The following is a 21,090-nucleotide window of genomic DNA, read 5'->3' as shown; positions in this document are numbered from 1 at the left end:
GGCGCCATCTTGATTTCTTTGTTCAGATTTGGCTTATGATTATGGTTAAAAGACTGTTTTGAATTAACTGTGCATTTAGTTCAGTTGCTTCTGTCTTGTTCACAGCGAACGCTGCTGCCCAGAACTACAGGAGACACTCCTCAGCATGTCTGCTCCTTCTCCATCCTCTCCAATTCCTCTGCCACAGGTGCGCTTCATAATCAATCAGTACAACATGTTGTCACCTGAGGGTGGAACTATTTAGTGAATACTACTGTTAAAGTTTGCTTCTTTAAAGTAGGCCCTTGAATGGACTTACACACGTGGACAAAATTGTTGGTACCCCTCAGTTAAAGAAGGAAAAACCCACAATTCTCACTGAAATCACTTGAAACTCACAAAAGTAACAATAAATAAAAATTTATTGAAAATTAAATAATCAAAAACAGCCATCACTTTTGAATTGTTGATTAACATAATTATTTAAAAAAACAAACTAATGAAATAGGACTGGACAAAAATGATGGTACCCATAACTTAATATTTTGTTGCACAACCTTTTGAGGCAATCACTGCAATTAAACAATTTCTGTATTTGTCAATGAGCGTTCTGCAGCTGTCAACAGGTATTTTGGCCCACTCCTCATGAGCAAACAGCTCCAGTTGTCTCAGGTTTGATGGGTGTCTTCTCCAAATGGCATGTTTCAGCTCCTTCCACATATGTTCAATGGGATTCAGATCTGGGATCATAGAAGGCCACTTTAGAATAGTCCAACGCTTTTCTCTCAGCCATTCTTGGGTGTTTTTGGCTGTGTGTTTTGGATCGTTGTCCTGTTGGAAGACCCATGACCTGCGACTGAGACCAAGCTTTCTGACACTAGGCAGCACATTTCTCTCCAGAATGCCTTGATAGTCTTCAGATTTCATCGTACCTTGCACACTTTCAAGACACCCTGTGCCAGATGCAGCAAAGCAGCCCCAAAACATTACTGAGCCTCCTCCATGTTTCACCGTAGGGACAGTGTTCTTTTCTTCGTATGCTTGGTTTTTGAGTCTATGAACATAGAGTTGATGTGCCTTACCAAAAAGCTCCAGTTTGGTCTCATCTGTCCAAAGGACATTCTCCCAGAAGCTTTGTGGCTTGTCAACATGCATTTTTGCAAATTCCAGCCTGGCTTTTTTATGAGTTTTTTTCAGCAGTGGTGTCCTCCTTGGTCGTCTCCCATGAAGTCCACTTTGGCTCAAACAACGACGAATGGTGCGATCTGACACTGATGTACCTTGGCCTTGGAGTTCACCTTTAATTTCTTTGGAGGTTGCTCTGGGCTCTTTGGATACAATTCGAACGATCCGTCTCTTCAATTTGTCATCAATTTTCCTCTTGCGGCCACGTCCAGGGAGGTTGGCTACTGTCCCATGGGTCTTGAACTTCTGAATAATATGAGCCACTGTTGTCACAGGAACTTCAAGCTGTTTAGAGATGGTCTTATAGCCTTTACCTTTAAGATGTTTGTCTATAATTTTTTTTCGGATGTCCTGGGACAATTCTCTCCTTCGCTTTCTGTTGTCCATGTTCAGTGTGGTACACACCTTTTCACCAAACAGCAGGGTGACTACTTGTCTCCCTTTAAATAGGCAGACTGACTGATTATGAGTTTGGAAACACCTGTGATGTCAATTAAATGACACACCTGAGTTAATCATGTCACTCTGGTCAAATAGTTTTCAATCTTTTATAGAGGTACCATCATTTTTGTCCAGGCCTGTTTCATTAGTTTGTTTTTTAAAATAATTATGTTAATCAACAATTCAAAAGTGATGGCTGTTTTTGATTATTTAATTTTCAATAAATTTTTATTTATTGTTACTTTTGTGAGTTTCAAGTGATTTCAGTGAGAATTGTGGGTTTTTCCTTCTTTAACTGAGGGGTACCAACAATTTTGTCCACGTGTGTATTTAAGTGTTAGCTTTAGTAAACATGATTTGTGTTTCTCAACAAGAACGCTGCTAATTGCTCACTCTTTCTCTTCCTGTTTTTTCCCCCAGGAACTGGATCTTTCCGGCCAATCCACACTCGACTTGCTCCTTCCTCCCGCCCTCTTCTGTCCAAAACGTCCTCTGCAGCGTCCAGCTCTGCAGTGACCAGCCAGCTCTCCAGTATGGACTCCTATTTGCTAATATAGTTGTCTGTTTCCTTAGAATGCTGTTAAATTATGCGTACTGAGTAAATAATGGTAAACCTTTCAGTTTGAGTATTATTTTAACATTTTATCTTATCGTCTAGTTCTGCTAAACAAAAACAGCATGCGTAGTTGTTCTTTAATATTTTGTCATATTATGTATTGTTGTTCATTTCAGTTGAAGTTGGTTTTTTTTGTTTTTTTTTGGTAATTCTAGTCTCATTTACTGTTGATGCACATCAGATGTCTGCATACACACGTGTTACAAATCCCATGTGTTCCTAAACTGTTAATACTCTTTCAGGTGCCATTGACCTGGCAGCCAAGTCTGCAGGCATCATCCCTGGCAGTCCCAGCCGGGAGCTAGATTCTCCCACTGTTGACAACAGCACTCTGCTCACCACCACACCCATTGTTGATGCTGAACCAGACCCCCAACTCATCCAGGAAAATGCCCCAGAGGTCAGAAGCACACACACACACACACACACACACACACACACACACACACACACACACACACACATACACATTGTCTACTCCTTACTTCCTCCATTACGTTAAATATTGTTGCGCATATCTACTTAAACAGTGGGCAATGTCTTTAGAGGCCAGTCAGACTAAGGTAATACTGTAAATATTAATACTTTCATTAAAACTCTCCATCAAGTGTTTTTTTATCTATGTATTTATTATACTATAGCACATGTCAGAAACCTCTCAACGCCTTCAGCAAAATGTCCATTTATATGTAGGTGGGTGTGTATGTGAGCGAGTGTGTAATAACCAATGTTGCAATCTTCATTTGTGTGTGCGTCCAGACTGTCCTTAAAGGCATTATGGAGGATGTTTTTTTGTTGTTTAATTTGTCTGATTCACATAAAATGAATATACTGACCTTTAGTGGACTTGTATGTATGGTCTCTAAAAGAATAAAAAATAACTGTGGACATGGCAGGACCTGAAAAACATCAGCCAATCAACGCGCTCGGACCGAGGGGTTTGCTTTGCTCCCTTTCCTGTCAATCAAAAATCTTCCGGCTCAGGCCTAGTTACGTAGATTACGTACGCCTTGGACTTACGTGTTTTCTGTATGTGTTGCTTTGGTATAGCTTCGTAGTTAGCTGGCGACTTGTTTTGCTCATCTTTTTTTACATAATGGCAGATAAAGATTGCTACATTCAAAGTCGTAGGAAATTAAATCTCCTCTAATGATTTTAACACAACACACCCAAAATGCATGCAGAAAACCTCGATAAAGGAATAAATTTATAGTGTATATAGTGTTTTTTTTGTTTGTTTTGGGTTTTTTTGGATGCCAAAGTATCTGTACACCAGATGATATGTGGAGTTTGAGAAAAGGTGCGAAACTGTTAGCAGAGTTTTAAAATTCAGCAAGATTAACTAATATCATGTAATACTGTTGAAACTATGTCAGTGATGCTCCTGATTTTTTTTACATGCAAAAAAGAAATTGTTTGCAGTTACCAAATTCTGTAAAAGAAAAAAAAAATTCTGCTTTCCTTGGCACAAGTAAAAAACCAAGACAGTTGTGAACAACAGCCACGTGACAAAAATGTCGACTTTTCAGCTGAACTACAGTCTGTTTACAGAGATGATAGGAGGCAAATATGAAGACAAATTAAAAATGTGAGCAGTAAAATATCTGTCATGTGAAGAGCCACCTTTTTATCCAGTATTGGTACTTGGAAAATGTTGCACGTGTCCAGGTTTTTCTTAAATTTGTTCTTTATCTGGCGCCCGTATAGCTCAACGGGTTAAGCAGGCGACCCAGGTACAAGGGCGACCCCGACCCAACGGCCCAGGCTCATGTTTTTCCCCACTCTCTTCTCCCTCCTTCCTGTCTGTCTCCACTGCACCTATCAAATAAAAGCCAAAAAAGGCAAAAAAAAACACTTTTAAACAATTTTGTTCTTTGTCTATTTTTTTAAAATGATTTATGGCATTATAACTTTGTCTTACTGCACATAGATTTCTAAATTCTGTCTACTTCTACCATAGTTGCATTGTTTCCATAGAGCTGCATGACTTTATGTTACAGTGAAAAATGAGCCCACAGTGAGTCAAAGTATGACGGGAGCAAAAACACCCCAAACTACTTGGGGTTCAGAGGGTTAACTTTTTAGTTATCTCACATGCAGCTCCTTGGTGTATTCACTATCCTTTTGTGTATTGTATATTTATCTGCAACTTATTGTTTTACACCCACTCCTCCAAACAAATTGCCCCTGAGGGAATTACTAAAGTTGTTTGTATTGTATTGAATCAAGTCATTCTTTCCACAGAACGGTCGGCCTCCTCCGTCTCCTGGAGTGACTGGTGGTGGAGACTCGCTCCTGTCTCCGCCCAGCGTCGTCTCGCTCCTTGACATCTCTCTCCCAGGTCCCCCTGAAGAGGCTCTTGCCCCTGGAGAACCTCAGACACACATTAGTGACTCCATTATAGAGCTTGCCATCAACTCTACCCACTATGGTATGTTTGTTTCACTCCCACATGCAGGAATTCTGTGAAGCTGCCAAATTGCTTAAAGGGAAACTTGACTAACAAAACAGGAGATGAGCATCTTTCACTGTAGTGAAATTATACGTCTGCAGCAGAGATTGTTTACTGAAATGAAAAATGACAACAGCTAAGAGAAGTTTTCTTTTCCCCAGTGACCGAGTTTGGTTTTGTGGTCTTATGAGAGGTTCGAAAGAGAAAAGAAAATATGCTGAGATGCAACCAACGAAACCTCAGAGGCGTATTGAACATTGTGCATGCTGTCTCATTTCTGTTTCCTTGCTCTGCTGCAGGTGAGGAGGCTGCTCTCTCTCCAGCCAAGCTAGGCAACAGTGACAGCTCTAAACTGTTGACCTCATCTCCGTCAGTCAGCCCGTCCAGAGGGTGGATTCCATCGCCCAGCCACGACCCCCAGTGGTACCCCAGTGACTCATCTGACTCCACATTAGGATGCCTCCTTTGTAAGTGCTTGTCTTTTCTTGTTTTTTTTTCTTCATCTGTTCATTATTCATTGTAGCTTTGGTTAAATCTACTGGGCACCCAATTTCCAAAGTTGATGCTGGAAATTAAACGTTAGGACTAAATCACACAGAGTAATTTAAAAAATGCTTCAGAGCTTATTGATACGATTGCTTTGCACAGTAATAAAACCTTTAATCCTGAATGCTGACTGGCCTATTCCTACCTGTGCTGTGTGAAAATCAAAGTGACTGTAAAATAGTGCACAGCAGCTTTGAATACATTCCAATAAAGGGCATTATTTATAGAAAACTCATACATGGAAGTCTTTGTACCTTCAAATTCATTCTGTTATTAATGCACAAATATACTGATACATCTTGAGACATCCTCTTGCAGTGATGGCTCATAATGGCACTGTGCTGTCCCTTCTATTTACTGTCTGTTTTTTGTTTTTTTTCCCCCTTCCAGCCAGCATGGTGTCTCCTGATAAGGGCAGGCGGACCACCCTAACCCCCTCCGGCCCCTCCAGTGGCACAGCTTTGCTTGGTCCAAGCCTCCTGGACTGCAATTCTCACGATTCCTTTCAATCCCGTGGCCTTCCTGATGTGGCAGAAGTGAGTCAGGCATTTGCAGATTTACAGTTTTTATTCAGTTTTGACTCCGTCAAGGAATGTGGGGGTGTTATGTGACGATGGGCGTACGTTTGTCTGTTTGTTAGTAACATTACTCATAAACAGAATAACAGATTTTGGATGAAATTTTATGGGAACATCAGAAGTGACACAAGGACCAACTAATTAGATTTTGGCAGTGATGCGTCTTATAGCCTGGATCCATGGATTTGTTACAAATTTCTGTATCATTGCGAGATAACAGCACGTGTCACTGTAACTATGATAACAAATGAACGCTACGTCAGCTGCCTGCTGACGATCACAAAACTGTGATCCTACTACAGATCGACCGCTGCGGAATTATCAGGACTTGTCTGTCGGAAATCATGCGACTAAGCAGCCTTGGCAGAGTACTGCGCTGTTTGAGTGTATTTCTTTTTTTAAATTGTCATTGTGGGTGGTCCTAAAATTGCCCAAATTACCAAGAGATGTTAAACATGCAGCATCACCTGGTTAGCTTAGCGCAGACATTCGGAATAGGGGGAAATGATTAGCCTGGCTAAAGTCTGTCCATGGACACCTCTAATAACTGAATTGTAGAATTGTCAGTTCCAATTTTATAAATCTCCGTGTTTATGTCCATATGCCTTATACTTAATGATCGCATAAGAGAGTATGAGTCCTCTTATCTAGTATACTTCCCAAAATATCAAACTGCTATTGAGGAAGAAAGCGCCATCTTTGTTTCAGTTGTCTTTGCTGCTGTTCTGGCCATTGTCACATAAAAAGCTCTTTGGTTGTGTTGCAGATGGACTCTCAGCTTGCGTGTATGATGAGCGAGAGCAGCGTGGACTACATCGCTCGCTTCAATGACCTGGCTCAGGAGCTGGCTGTAACCGAGCCCTCCATCCCACCTCCCTGAGGAAGAGAGGAGCTGGCTCCACCAAGCCGCCGCCATCTGGAGGACAAGAGCCGCCGAGTGAGTGGAGATATGAGAGGCTTCTCCTCTTTGTCTTTCCTTTTACTTCAGAGGGAAAGATGACTGTGGAGGATGACCTTCAAAGCCATCCCAGCCCTGTTTGTAAAAGTGCAATAATTGATTGATTGATTGATTATTTTTATTTCAAATAAACTTCTGACATTATCAAAATCAGACAATTTACATGAGTGATTTGAAAAGGGGATGGATGAAGCAACGCTTATAAATTCCAACCCCTCACACACCACCAGACTTCCATATAGGACTACATTTTCCTGCCACACACATATAGACGAGACAAAAGACAGGCCCATTACACTTCAAACCCACACCACTCCCCCCTTTGAACACTGAAACATCTCAATTAGAACAATGGTGTCAATCCTCATTCTTTTAGGTAGATACACAATACATCGACGCGGATCCTTGAGCATCTACTTATGCTAATACATACCAACAACATACAATGTTATACAAACACATTTTGGGGAAAAAAACAAAAACGAGAGAACAGAAAAAGGAATAAATATATTCTAGTTACAAAAGCGTTTTCTGGCTGTGGTAATCATGGGTCACCCATACCCAGGCCCATACACATTGTGAGTGTGCCTGTTTATGAATGTAATGTAATATGTGTATGTCAAGTGTAGGTGTATCGGCCACAGCCATGCATTCTTAAGCACCTGTGCCTAGCAGTGGAGGCATCAGTCTTCCATCCCCTCCTGGTATTTACTCAACACTTGTCTTTTAAATAATTTTTTGAACTGGACAATATTTTTGCACATTTTTATTTCTTCTGGAAGACTGTTCCATAGCAACACCCCTTTCACTGAAATCCACATGGATTTTAGGGTTGTCCTTACTTTCGGCAGATATAATTGATCAGTTCCCCTCAGTTTATATTTATGATGAGCGTCTCTATCTTGAAATAGAGCCTGGATATTACCAGGAAGGGATTTTTTTGATGCCTTGAACATAATCTGTCCAATTTTCAAATCGACCAAGTCGTATAATTTGAGATTAGATGAGTTAAGAAAGAGTGGATTGGTGTGATGATCATATCTGACATTATGAGCAACCCTAATAGCTCGTTTTTGCAGAGTGACTAAAGGTAATAAATTTGTTTTATAACAATTCCCCCAAACTTCTAAACCGTAATTCAAATAGGCCATTATAAAAGAATGATACAGGATGGATAATGCATTTGGATTTAGTACTAAGCTACATCTTTTCATCACACCAATACACTTAGCAACCTTCATACGTACATAACTTATGTGAGGCTTCCAACATAATTTTTCATCAATGACTACGCCCAAAAACACATTTTGTTGTACTCTTTCAATAATAGTATTATCAACGGTTATTTGAATTGGTAAATCGTTTTTACGCGTTCCAAATGTCATAAGGTTTGTCTTTTTTAGGTTTAGTGACAATTTGTTCATATTAAACCATTTTTTCAGGTTATGCAGCTCTATAGTTATTTCATTCAAAAGTTTTCCCAAATCTATCCTTGAAAATAACAAATTTGTGTCATCAGCAAAAAGTATAAATTTTATGATTTTAGAAATTTTACAGATGTCATTAATATAAAGCAAAAACAAAGAAGTCCCTAAAATTGATCCTTGCAGAACACCGCACATAATATTTCTACAAGTAGATTTATGATGATCGACCTGAACAAACTGCTTTCTGTTCGACAGATAACTCTGTAACCAATATTGTGGCGTTCCTCTGATACCATAGCTATACAGTTTCTTCAGTAGAATTCTATGAATACCAGTGAACCGTGAGCTTCATTCAAAGGAAGCTTGAAACACGATGGTTTCACTGGACTGAACTGAACTAATGTAAATACCCTTTAAAAAACAAACACTTTAGATAAAGAAATGCGTTTACAAAACACAACCTCATGTACAGGAAAATACTATGCCATATCTGAACAAAATATTTTCACCAATCTTTTGTCTGTTTCTGCTCTGTGTGTGTGAGTGTGTGTGTCTATGTGCTCTCAGATCGACCCCCAAAATGTGTAAATCTGCCAAAATGTGCAGTACAGATCCCACCTGGTGGTAAACTGCTGCCGGAGTGTGATTTTGAAAGTAATGACAGCGAGAAAGAGGTTGGACATGGTGAAAATACTTGCCATTGTTAAGTTGCAAAAGTGGAGCATAACACAGTAGGGCAGGCAGAAGTAAAATCTTTCCTGCTGCCCTCCAGTTCACGTGCTCTTCCTCTCTTATCAGTTCAGGTTTTATTGGTTGTATTTAGCCATGCGTGTTTGGAATCATTTCCTACAGCCACGTACAGAACGGCAGCTCAGTGGTTGACTCCACTTGGCAGATATTCTACAGATGTGATTCTCTGCAGTTTACTACTTTTTGAATTTTGTGCTGCAATCACATTGGAATTTGCTAGTAGAATGAAATTTTCATCACTTTTAAGGGATAGTAATAACAACTGAGAGGGCCTTTAAGCTGATATTTATTTTTCAGTCGCTGATTGATAATTTCAGGTTGATGGTACACCCAGACATAGGATTCTTGGTCTCCTTTTAAATAACCCTGTCACTGCAGTTGGCAGCCCTTTGACTGTTTTTTTTTCTTCCTGAGCTACAATAAAGAAATTTACCTTAGCTCTCTTGCTTATATCTTTCAAATAAAAGAGCTGGGTATTAATGTGCCATTTAGAGACTAAAAATGTTTTGAGCACCACTAAAAGTTACCCGTAGTGTTACACTCTGTAAGAACAGACAGTCAGATGTATGTCATTAAATCAAACACTAAAGCCATAGTTGACTCATTAAGTGTTGTGGTGATTCCTTTATTACATCCCAAAACATTTGACTGGTACTGGATACTAACAGAACACTATGGCTAATTTCAGCTTGACTGAGTTCTAAACACCCTTTAACACCAGCTCCCTCTTTGTGATGAAGTTAAAGGTAAATAGAATCTTAGAAACATTTTTGCCTACAATTTAACATCCTGTTATTAACAGGGAATACACACTCACCATGGGAAGCCCAGACTGAATTGCGTTCAGACTCATTTTAATTAACCAGCATCATCAATATGCAGTATTGCGAAATCTTCTCATCAACATGTTTGACTGAATCTGAGTGTAATTTGTAGGCGAGCTCCAGTCATTCCACAAATTTAGAACATTGGTTTCCTTCAAGCAACTTCGAGACTTTGATTTTACGATGTGAAAGCTCTTGTGATGTTTATTCATTTGTGAAAGACATCTGGAAAATCTTCATGTTGTCGCACTAAATGATTCTTAATAAGGAATAAATGGTGGGTTTTGTCTTTCAATCTGGCAAGTATATTTTTCCTGTTGAAGGATTTTGTTTGTACAAATGGCAGTTCCAGTATTCACTGCGCTTTTGTAACATAATGTAAATTGTTATTTGAACTATTTATTGTTAACATTTCTAAGAAAAAAGGTGTTTTCTGTTTAACTTAATATTAAGGTGGCATCTAAAAAGGAAAACCCGTTTTAAGTTTTCAGTTTGTAAAAGGTGTTTTTATTCTGTGTTTAAAGATAGTTATTAAAAAAATGCTTGTTTCTTGTATTTATTGTGTGCAATTTGTGGTAAAGCCAGTTTAATTGCAAACTTTTACCAGGTTTGTGTGTCACCTGAGGGCGGTCGCTAACAGCTTCAGGTTTGACTGCTTTCCCAGAGATGGATTAGTGGTTTATGTGCAGACTGAATCCTTCACTGTTCCCGTTACAGAAAATAAATTCGTAGCCCTCAAAGCAACACAAAATATTCAGCTAAGTCAACAGGAATATACAGGATCCAAATATCATAGGAGAGTTGTAATGTTGCTCATCTGGACTGAAATAAAGTGGGGAAAAAATGGTTTAAAAATTGCTTAAACAGGAAACTGAAACACTTGATTCTGCACAGAGATGAGCAGTGTTCTCCCTACACGTTAAAATCGCCTGAGAATCATTTTCAGTGTGTTCTGAGAGCTACTTGGAAGAAGTGACCCAGAAACATGTCAGGTGCTGTTTCATAAGAAAGATCACTCATGAAATGTAACTCTTACACCACAGCGCACGTTTTACAGCAGAAGTAACTGCAACTGCTTCTATCAAGTTCTTATATATTTGACTTTTGGAATTGTAAGGTCTGCAGTGCAGTGTGTATGTATACAGTTTACATCCCATCTGACACTGCTCCATCTCTCAGTAATTTTAACATGCACTTCAGAAATTTAATCCAAACCAACATTCTTCAAAAGTCAAAAAACATCACAACATCTTTGATAGTGGAGCAGTGCTTTGTAGTTAATCTCCAGAAACAGCTCACCAACTCATCCTTGCTCAAACAACAAACCACTAAACACAGGCTGTCATCATGGTGAATTGTTACTGAACAGCTCCATGGAGTGTCGTCTCTCCGGTCTTTGGTCCGTGTGAAGCTAACATCCTGCTGCTGCATCACTCTTCTTTAGGTTTCTGCTCCTTGCGAGCTCGGGAGGACATGATTTTGAAGAAGAGTGCAGGCCACAGTGTTCGGAGGTAGACGGCTACGTTGGGTATAAGTCCGGCAACAATAACGTCTTTGCTCCTCTGACGGACAGCCTTCAGGACTAACTGAGCTACGTCTCTGGGGTCCCGACCTGAAGCTGTGGTTTTATCCACAACTGGAAGGAGAGTTGCACAGACAGGAAACGCGTTGCATCAGTGACACCAGGGAGTCAGCATGTTTGGATAACACAGAAAACTGTTTGGTTACTGGAATGATATTTCTCATCAATATCATATTTGTATGAAAAGTGTCATAGAAAAAAAAGTCTACTTGATTGATATAAATATATATCATCCTTCTTTTATATTCTGTCTGTGTGGTTTTACATCTCATGAGAAGCACTTTGAATTGCATTGTAGTTGAAATTTGCAATACATTTTTATCTGCATGGGATGCACAGTACGAAGGTGGTTCGCACCGTCGCCTCACAGCTAGAAGATTCCTGGTTCGCATCCCAACCTGGGCCAGATCTTTCTGCGTGGAGTTTACATGTTCTCCCCGTGCAGGCGTGGGTTTTCTCCAGCTTCCTCCCACAGTCCAAAAACATGCTCAGGTTGTATATGTAGCCCTGTGACAGACTGGTGACCTGTCCAGGGTGTTCCCTGCCTTCACCCTATGGAGCTGGGACAGGCTCCAGCCCCCACGACCCTAATGAGGACTAAATGCTGTATAGATAATGGATGGATGGATTTTATCTGTGCTGCCTGGGAGCCCAGATTTGATTTGATTTATTTTTATTTTTTTACAATCTCACAAGTAACAATGACAGTGATGTGCTGAAGTCTGACACTTATGCAGGAGAACATTAAAGGTAGATGAATTCATTCTAATTCAGTAAACATCTCTTCCTGGTCCAGTAGCTGTCCATTGTTTATGTGCACTGAAACGATGTGTATTTGTACACATCCCTGAAAAGCAAGGAGGCTCAGACTGATCTACGCATTGTGCTCCTGCAGAGGACAGCCCTATGAATCCCTACACAGTTTGTGGAGGACTACTGATAAATTCACAAGACTTTTTATGGAGTGGATGGTGGTTGTCGTGCAGCAGCAGCTTTTGAACTTAACAGACTGGGGAAAAAAAGGAAAAATCTAATTATGTCAGAATTGCCTGTCGGCGCTACAGTCCTATTATCACACTTTAACTGGTTTTATAGCTCTTATCCAGGTAGTTTTCTCCTGACTAGATCCTTGCTTATGTTGCATCTACTCTCAGATGTACGTTGCTTTGGGTAAAAGTGTCTCCTAAATGAAATTGTGGAATTATAGCAGCTTGTAGCTGCGCTACTGTTTTCAAAGGGGAAATATGAAGCAACAGGCTGGTTTCAACACCACTGAGCTCTGCCACATACAAAGACTCCCATCTTACACTGGGCTCATCTGCACAGCAGCTAGAGGTCGCTGGCTCTGTCCAACAGGGAAAGGATGTTGTCTGCAGCCAGGGAAATGGTTTCACTGTTTGGGGAAAAACAATTTCCACAACTAACTTGTACCAGTTTTGACTCCTTTGTGCCTTATTTGGTGGTTATGTGACTGCATGCCTTTTTTGATGACATTTTATATCATAATCTTTGTGTTGCTTCAGCTACAAGAAAAAGACATCAACTTTAGAGTTAAAAGGCTGGACCATTTCCCTTTTGGTCAACTAACCCAGCTGTTAGTGTCTTTGTCACAGCAATCGTTCAATAGTTTGACAGATTAGTCTCCTGAGGAAACACTGACAGGTGAGGTGTTCAAATGTCAACACATTTTTCCAGTAATGTCTGACTCAGTTTTTAATATGTGCAATAGGTGCGAGTTCCATAAACGTGCTAATGCAAACACCAAAGCTGCTCTGTTCTAGCAGATTTGGTTGAAAATAACTAAAATTTTGCATGTGAGAAAATAAAAGGCAGTACATTCTGTACAAGTTGAGTCTATGAATAGTTAAAAGTCAATATGTCATGTTAAAGGGAAAGGAACTTTTTCTAAAATAAAAGAACAGCATTACTAACTCAGACAATAAACCCAAGCAAGACACATTATTGGTCATCAGTAACCCTAACCCAAGCACTTTTTTTCTTTGTTTACACACATCAGTTGCCCCCTTCCAGACTTGCTCTACAATTACTAAATCTCTTATCATTAGTCCAAACACAGTCAGACACACTACTTCTTTTCACTTCCTCACCTCCATACTTGGAGCCATCTCCAGTGACAGCGTTGACCGACAGGTTGGTTCGGATGTACCCAGGGCTGATCACCGTCACTGGGATCTGATAGCGCTCGATCTCTGCCCGTAAGCAGTCGAAGTAGGCCTGGGTGGCGTGTTTAGAGGCTGCATCTGACCGCAGGGAGGACAAACCACAGTCATGTTTCATTTAGAGTTGCTCTGGAACAGGGAAAAACCTCTTTCCTGTTCATTTGCTTTGATGAAATAAGACAACTTACAAGCTGATCTGTAAGGAATGGCTATCTTGCCCTGGACACTACTAATGACGACGATGTGGCCACTTCGCCGGCGAACCATGGAGGGAAGGAGAGCTGAGAAGGAAGGAAAGAAGAAACTAAAAGCTGACTAATGTAAAATATAAAATACTGCCCTCCCAGTAAATCTCAATAAAGGACCTGTAGCCTGCATGATTTGAGGTTTTGAAGTTAGGACATATCAGAATTTCATGTTTTCATACCAACATTGGTGACAATACAGCATTACCCAAGAAAAGTCTTAAATCAAACTGCATCACGTTGCTGTCGGTATTTCTGATTGAAATAATCGTTGTCTCTCTGCAGCACAGTCGGGTGTTTGTGTCAAATTCATCTGCTGTAAATTTAATTTAGTCAGCTGCTGTGTCCTCAGTTACAGTAAATTCTACATCTGTAATGCTAAACCTCGACACCTTTGCATCTTTATTAGAGAAAACACGCATTAAATGAGAGCTCTGACACTATCAATGACTCCCTGTTCATTTTAAGACTATTTAATGCCATATTCTCCTCAACTCAAGCAAACAAAAAGTAAAATAAATAAAAATCGACCTGGTTCCCACTCTGCTCATCACTAACCTTGAGTCAGAGCAACGGTCCCAAAGTAATTAGTTTCCATAACATCCCTTTGAACTGATATGTGGGTTTCCAGTATGTTGCCACGGTAGCTGATTCCAGCGTTATTAATCAGGACGTCCACTTGTCCGTAACATTTCAGGATCTCCTCTGCAGCTCTGTCCACCGTGTCAGCGTCAGTCAGGTTGAAGATAACAGTGCTGGGAGTGTAAGTCTGGAGAAAAAAACACCACAGAAGAGTTATCTCCTGCATTCACTTATATGCAGGATTAGGGCTGAAACAATTCCTCGAGTTATTCAGGTAATTTGATTACTAAAATTCCTTAAGGCAAAATTCTATGAATCGAGGCTTCATTTAATCCACTACATACTAGATCCCAGGACACTAACTTGTCCGGGCCCAGACGTCATTGTAAATGGACCTGGACCTATAATCAGTAAATTAGAAGGGGATTATAATTTTGACATGGTGCAGCTTTTCTAGATCAAAGGCTGAACTACGAAGGCAGTTTGACATAGTCAGATTTTCTTTATTTGAGTCAGCTCGATGAAAACTAAAACCTCAGTCAGAGTGAACATGTACGAAGGTGGTTATCAGCTTTATTTTTTAACTCAGATTTTCTGCTTCAAACTTGTCACACAAACAGGAGCACTGAACGCATCATTTGACTAATTTTCTGCACCAAATTAACTAATCGCAAACAGGTAGTGGATAACAATAAGGAACATAAAAACTTCCGATGGTAAACCGCTGTGACTGGAAATTATGCATTAAGGATATTATTATTAAGACAGGAACGCTGGTAGAAAACTGCTAAACGTGCCTAATGTATTTTGTTTTATTGACCAATATGCTGATCATTTCTAACAGAAAGCTGCACAACAAAACTATTAACCTTCATATATTCAAACATGATGTTGTATTGAAGTGTATGTACAATACCTCTGTACTATATGTATATTACACGCATATGTCCGCCCGTGTTCCACCGGATGGTTATTTCTGCTGCACTTGCTTTTGATGCTTTATGCAAAGTACGGAATCCAATTACTCGATTGCTAAAATAATCCATAGCTGCAGCCCTATACAGGATGCTCCAAAGTCTAGAATTCTTAGGGGTTAAAAAATGAATGAAAAGCAGAGTTGAAAAAAGGAGTGAAAATAAGTACAGACAGTGCAAAATGTTGTCCTTCTAAAGAAATGCATATAGAAAACAGAGCCCCGTAATGTAGCAACCTGCTGCTTTGCGTCTGCCAAGCTCGCTGTAAGCTCCTGGACCACCTGCTGCAGACGGGATGCATCTCGTCCACACAACACCAGCCGTGCACCTGCAGCGTGGAAGACTCGTGCACACTCTGCAACACAAGAACCACATCTGTAGCAATTTGTGAATGTCAGAGAATACCATGCGTTTACTTTTGAAAAGAGAAAGGAGTTTCTATTAGACACAGCAATGAACCTCCCTCATTATTCTAGTAATTGTCAGGAAGCTGTTTAAAGCCTGCTAACACTGACTCTCAAAATTAACAAGTACAATAATACATTTCTCTCTTAACCTGGTCATGTTTACCACAGTTTTAGGACTTTCATAGTGAAATCTCTCCACAAAAAATCTGATCTATGTTACTCAGAGCTAAATAATTACAGATCCTAAGCAACTGTTTCTTGGCAAATGTTTTGGAGAAAATTGCTTTTTGTGAATTACTTGTTCATCTAAACAACAACAGCATTTTAGAAAAGCTCTAGTTACTGACACAGCTCCACTGAAAGTAACGATCTGAGGATTACTGTGGACACTAGATGCAGATTTCAGGAATAAGGCAACCAGTGGCCAGGCATTTTACACAGCTTTCTCCTCCCTTTTTACTATCTACAGTGTCGTGAAAAAGTATTTGAAATTCACAATTTATTGCACATTTTCCCCATTTCTATGTTTAAGATCATCAAACAAATGTAAATATCAGACAAAGATAATGCAAGTAAACACAAACTGCAGTTTTTAAACAATGATTTTATTAATTAAGGAAAAAATAATATTCAAAGCTATCTGGCCCTGTGTGAAAAAGTAATTGCCCCCTAAAGCTAATAACTGGTTGGGCCACCCTTGGTAGCAACAACTGAAATCAAGCGTTTTCTATAACTAAAAATGAGTCTTTCACATCTCTGTGAAGATATTTTGTCCCACTCTTCTTTGCAGAATTGATGTATTTCAGCAACACTAGTGGGTTTTCGAGCATGAACGGCCTTTTTAAGGTCATGCCACAGCATTTCAATCAGGTTCAAGTCCAGACTTTGATTAGGCCACTCCAAAACCTTCATTTTTTTTTTTTTTTTTAATGATTCAGATGTTGACTTGCTGGTGTGTTTTGGAGGTAATCAGGCTTGGAGGTGGAAATTGAACTCGCTTTCAAAAAAACGTGATTAGCCACGGTTAATTCATGATGTAACAACGGGGGGAAATTATTTTTTGACATTCTGCCAGGTAGGTTTGGGTAGCGTTTATCCCTTAAAACATTAAATCATCATTTAAAAACTGTATTTTGTGTTTACTTTGGTTATATTTGTCTAATATTTAAATTTGCTTGATGGTCTAAAACATTTAAATAGGAGAAATATAAAAAAAAAAAAGAATTTGAGACGGGGTATGTGTTTAAGTTTTCTAAATCTTCTTCACTACAGGAAAAACAAAAAAAAACAACAAAAACCTCCAGGCAGCAGCCTAGATGCTGACAATTTTAAGCTTTTCTGAGGATTTGGATCATGCAATGAGACAGTTTTTCTATTATTTTTGTTGAACTATTTATTTTAATGACAGCAGAGCCGCCATCGCTGCGCCCTTTGCTTAGCTCTACCCAACAAAACTGTGATTCATTTAAAGACACACAAATAAGCCAGAGTGTTTTTCCCGCTATAGAAGTATGATAATGAGGTGTAGGCTCATTCAGCAGCACAGAAGAAATCTGCAGCTACAGTTACTATGTATTTTAACTTGTACACAGTTTTTTCAGTCTCAATCAGAAAGCCATTAGACATGAAGCTCCTCAAGGAAAGATTTTTGAAATATCAGGCATCACAATGAAATTATGATTTTAATGTAATGATACACAATTGTATATTTCTGTATTGCCAAATGACTCCATTGGTATTACCAAATGTTTGAGGTCCCAGAGTAGCAGGAGAAACAATGGAAACATAGATCCCAAACTTTAGACTGACTTAAATTTTAATTCTCACTTAAAGTAATTAAACCTTCCTTTGATCGTCTAACATATATTGCAAAAGTTTGGGTTGTGTGTCTGTATGAAAGATGCTATACAAATAAAGTTATTTGTGTAGAACATCAACATTTAAGCTGCAGTGAGAAAGAGAGGAGTAGTAATCTGACCTTTCCCAAGTCCAGAGCTGGCCCCTGTGATGACCACAACAGCTCCTTGCACAGAAGCTCCTTTTCTGAGGTGGACAAGTATCCGGTAGAGCAGCAAAACCCCAACGCTTGTTAACACCAGTGGAAGCATTCCTCCTCCCAGAAAGCGCTCCATCGCTGACAGTCGGCTGCCTTCTCCACACCAGAGGACCTCCAGTCACAAGGACAGAAGAATTCAGTGAGGAGAAAAGTTTTCCCATCTCTAACTGTTGCAACTTTGGAATATTACAACATTCAAGCCCATTGCTTTTGTATTGAAGGTTTCCCAACAAAGGCCTGTTTAAAATCTGCGTATTAGTCTAACCAGCTGCTACCACTAACATTGAACAGACCATCTTTATTTTGACACCAGGCTGCCAGTGATTTTGACTCTCTACCAATGAGAAAACAAAATTAAATGAAATAAATAACATCAGAAAATAGCTAACTCAAAGGAGACAGTTAATACTTTTTTGTAAAACGGCATCCCTTTCTGTAAAAGGATGAGATCCCTGAAGGATTTTACATTCAACTTCAGCTTGAGATTTTTGGATTTTATCCTATTCTAAATCCTTAATATTTTCATCTAACATATATATTAAAAATTGTCTTTTTGTGATGCTGCTGCTGCAACACTGAAATTTGATTTCAGGGATTGGTAGAGTATACTACTATCAGTCTGTCTGCCTATCATCCATCCATCCACACTAAGTAACTTTAAGACAATCTTCATTAATTTTTGACAACTTATAAGCAAAATGAATCATCCTTTTAAAAAAATAATGGGGAATACATTGGATCACAGGCTGCACAGTGGAATAGTGGTTAGCTCTTTCACCTTGCAGTGCGAAGACCTCTGTTCGCATCCAGCCTTCCCAGGATCTTTCTGCATGGAGTTTGCATGTTCTCCCTGCGCATGCATGGGTTTTCTCCAAGTACTTTGGCTTCCTCCCACAGTCCAAAAATATGCCGAGGATAATTGATTATTCTAAATTGCCAGTAGGTGTGAATGTGATTGTTTGCCTGTACATGTAGCCCTGCGATGGATGAATGGATGAACATTGGATCACACGAACAACTCTTTGTTACTGTATTGGTTGTCGGTTGATAACTGGTTTTGGTAGAAAATACCTTATTTGCTACAAATTCTAGAAGAAAATGCGCACAAAAAGGGTCTTTCAACAGGCTACAAGGTGACTTTGACCTTTTCTGTAAGCTCTTAAACCCCAACACTGATGGGACTGTGGATGTTTTAATGTCTGTATCATTTAGTTAAGCCCCTTCCACTTGTCCTGTATCCAAAACACAACACAAACAATCAGCATAGCAACAGTGTCAAAGACATGAGGGAGCAGGCTAATGGTTTGGCTCCAATGCAGCTGTCTCACTCTATCTGCAGCCACTATGCTGTGGTGTTGAGCAACATCCCGCCCACTAGCTGCCAGCCTATCAACACTAAAGGATAAATGTTAAACAGTTCTCTTTTTTCAGACGTGTAAAACATACATAAACAAAGGCATTTCAGTGAAGTTTTGTGTTGCTACCAGTCTCCTTGATCACTTAATTGTATTGGTATCAGCCCTGAAAAGAAACATATCTATCGACGCTTAGACATTGCCTGACAAGGTGTCCTTTATTGGGAATTATGCCATTGTTTGTGGGAATCCTTGATTTTGATTGAGCGCAAAGTGTCAATGAATTACTGATAAAGGACACCTACCAAGTAGTTAAAGTGAAAGAGTATTCAACCAGATTGTGGTATAATGTGCTCCCAAAACTCCATATGAAAAAGTCATGTCAGTCAGAAAAGATTCAACAATTAAGAACACTCTCATTTTAAAAAAAGTATTCAGAGTGGAACAGGAGTGTATAGAAAATAATACATAATTTATGCCTGCATTTTGACAATCTGCCGTGTATTTTACTGGCAACACATGTGTACAGACAATGCCCTGCATGACAAACAGTTAACAGAGAGTTTTGCAGTACACTACACTGATAATGTCAAGGGTTTTGCATTTTCTTATTGTGTGTTGCTGGAGAAATGTTTTATCAAACTTATATGCACCTTCTTATGTCATTTGTGAATTTCTGTATCACTCTTGTATATTCTGCAGATATTTTTCCATATTTTTTAGATTTTTTTTATATTGTTTTATTGTATTTCATATTACCTTCACTTCCCTTGTGTTGTCTTATTGTTTACCCCTTTACTGAAAATCCATGCTGCTGCAACAACTTCATTTCCCTCCAATAAACTCATCTAAGTCTAAGTTACCAAGTGTTTTTAACATGCACATGAAAATATATAATCACAAGAGTGAATTAATGGTAAACAATCAGACGGTTGAAAATCATACGAGGAGGCTCCATGTGTGAACTGTCAAAGGCAGCTTTGCAATGATTGAGAGTTTATATCATCAACATAGCATCCATCCATTCTCTATACTATACGCTTTGTCCTCACTAGGGTCACGGTGGGGGCTGGAGCCTATCTCAGCTGACTCGGGCGAAGGCAGGGGACACCCTGGACAGGTCGCCAGTCTGTCACAGGGCTACATATACAGACAAAAAAATCACACTCACATTCACACCTACGGACAATTTAGAGTTATCAATTAACCTCAACATATTTTTGGACTGTGGGAGGAAGCCGGAGTGCCCGGAGAAAACCCACACATGCACAGGGAGAACATGCAAACTCCATGCAGAAAGATCCCAGGCCCACCCCTGGATTTGAACCAGGGATCTTCTTGCTGCAAGGCGGAAGTGCTAACCACTACGGCACTGTGCAGCCCCATCAACATAGTATGAGCTGCTAATTAATTCCTGAATAAATATCGAAAGCAGGAACCATAACCTTAATAGTTTTTCTTTGTGTGTACCTTAATGCTTTCAATTCTTCTGTGTCTGTTTTTAACAGGTGTATATAGTACTCCTAATTATAAGGAAAATAACTTAAGCATATTCCATGACATTAACTTCATATTTACACGCGTTATTGAAGCCACTTTGAAACTAAATAAAATCCATCACAAACCTATTTAGTGGCACACACCAGGTTTACGTTAATGAGGTTGAAATTTGTACTGGCAATATATACAAAACGTTAGGCTAAAACCTTAAATACAGCAGCACACAGTGAGTTTAGCACTGCCTTTTCTGTACATGCAGGCTAACGGCGTAAAACTACAACATTAGACAATGAAGGTAACTAAGCTAGTACCCACAGTGTAATAAACCGCAAACTAAAACACAACAGACAAGTTTACAGTTCATTTATAACTCACCTGGTTCGATGTGTAGCTGTACGGAGGTACGGAGGCGCAGTCTTTTCGTGTTTTAAGGAGTTCCGGCTTTACCTCATT

At 39.5% G+C, this 21,090-nt stretch overlaps 2 protein-coding genes across 3 annotated transcripts in view; one reads left to right on the top strand and one right to left on the bottom strand.

Moving 5' to 3' along the window:
- Positions 1-10,311, top strand: part of cramp1 (cramped chromatin regulator homolog 1) — a 20,262-nt gene extending 9,951 nt beyond the window's left edge. For both annotated transcript variants that reach the window (XM_022207478.2, XM_022207477.2), the window contains exons 14-20: positions 106-187; positions 2,026-2,136; positions 2,464-2,621; positions 4,466-4,652; positions 4,973-5,140; positions 5,610-5,755; positions 6,564-10,311. In XM_022207478.2, coding sequence (XP_022063170.1) covers positions 106-187; positions 2,026-2,136; positions 2,464-2,621; positions 4,466-4,652; positions 4,973-5,140; positions 5,610-5,755; positions 6,564-6,677 — 966 coding nt within the window. In that variant the 3' untranslated portion in view covers positions 6,678-10,311. The remainder of the gene's footprint in view (positions 1-105; positions 188-2,025; positions 2,137-2,463; positions 2,622-4,465; positions 4,653-4,972; positions 5,141-5,609; positions 5,756-6,563) is intronic.
- Positions 6,856-21,090, bottom strand: dhrs7b (dehydrogenase/reductase (SDR family) member 7B). Its single transcript, XM_022207479.2, has 7 exons — positions 21,013-21,090; positions 17,705-17,894; positions 15,556-15,674; positions 14,322-14,532; positions 13,707-13,799; positions 13,447-13,599; positions 6,856-11,392 (listed from the first exon to the last, which is right to left on the bottom strand). The coding sequence occupies exons 2-7, from the start codon at positions 17,856-17,858 to the stop codon at positions 11,187-11,189; spliced, it is 936 nt and encodes a 311-aa protein (XP_022063171.1). The 5' UTR covers positions 17,859-17,894; positions 21,013-21,090; the 3' UTR covers positions 6,856-11,186.

Source organism: Acanthochromis polyacanthus, chromosome 21 (assembly GCF_021347895.1).
Source record: "Acanthochromis polyacanthus isolate Apoly-LR-REF ecotype Palm Island chromosome 21, KAUST_Apoly_ChrSc, whole genome shotgun sequence".
Taxonomy (NCBI): Eukaryota; Metazoa; Chordata; class Actinopteri; family Pomacentridae; genus Acanthochromis; species Acanthochromis polyacanthus.
The sequence above is the reverse complement of the archived record's forward strand: the minus strand, read 5'-3'. Positions and strand labels throughout refer to the sequence as shown.

Coding starts and splice junctions, on each gene's coding strand:
- dhrs7b (XM_022207479.2), bottom strand. CDS start 17,858: ATGGAGCGCTTTCTGGGAGGAGGAATGCTTCCACTGGTGTTAACAAGC. Junction 15,675..17,704: donor CAGCTCTGGACTTGGGAAAG/GTCAGATTACTA, acceptor CTTGTGTTGCAG/AGTGTGCACGAGTCTTCCAC. Junction 13,600..13,706: donor CATTCCTTACAGATCAGCTT/GTAAGTTGTCTT, acceptor CCCTGCGGTCAG/ATGCAGCCTCTAAACACGCC.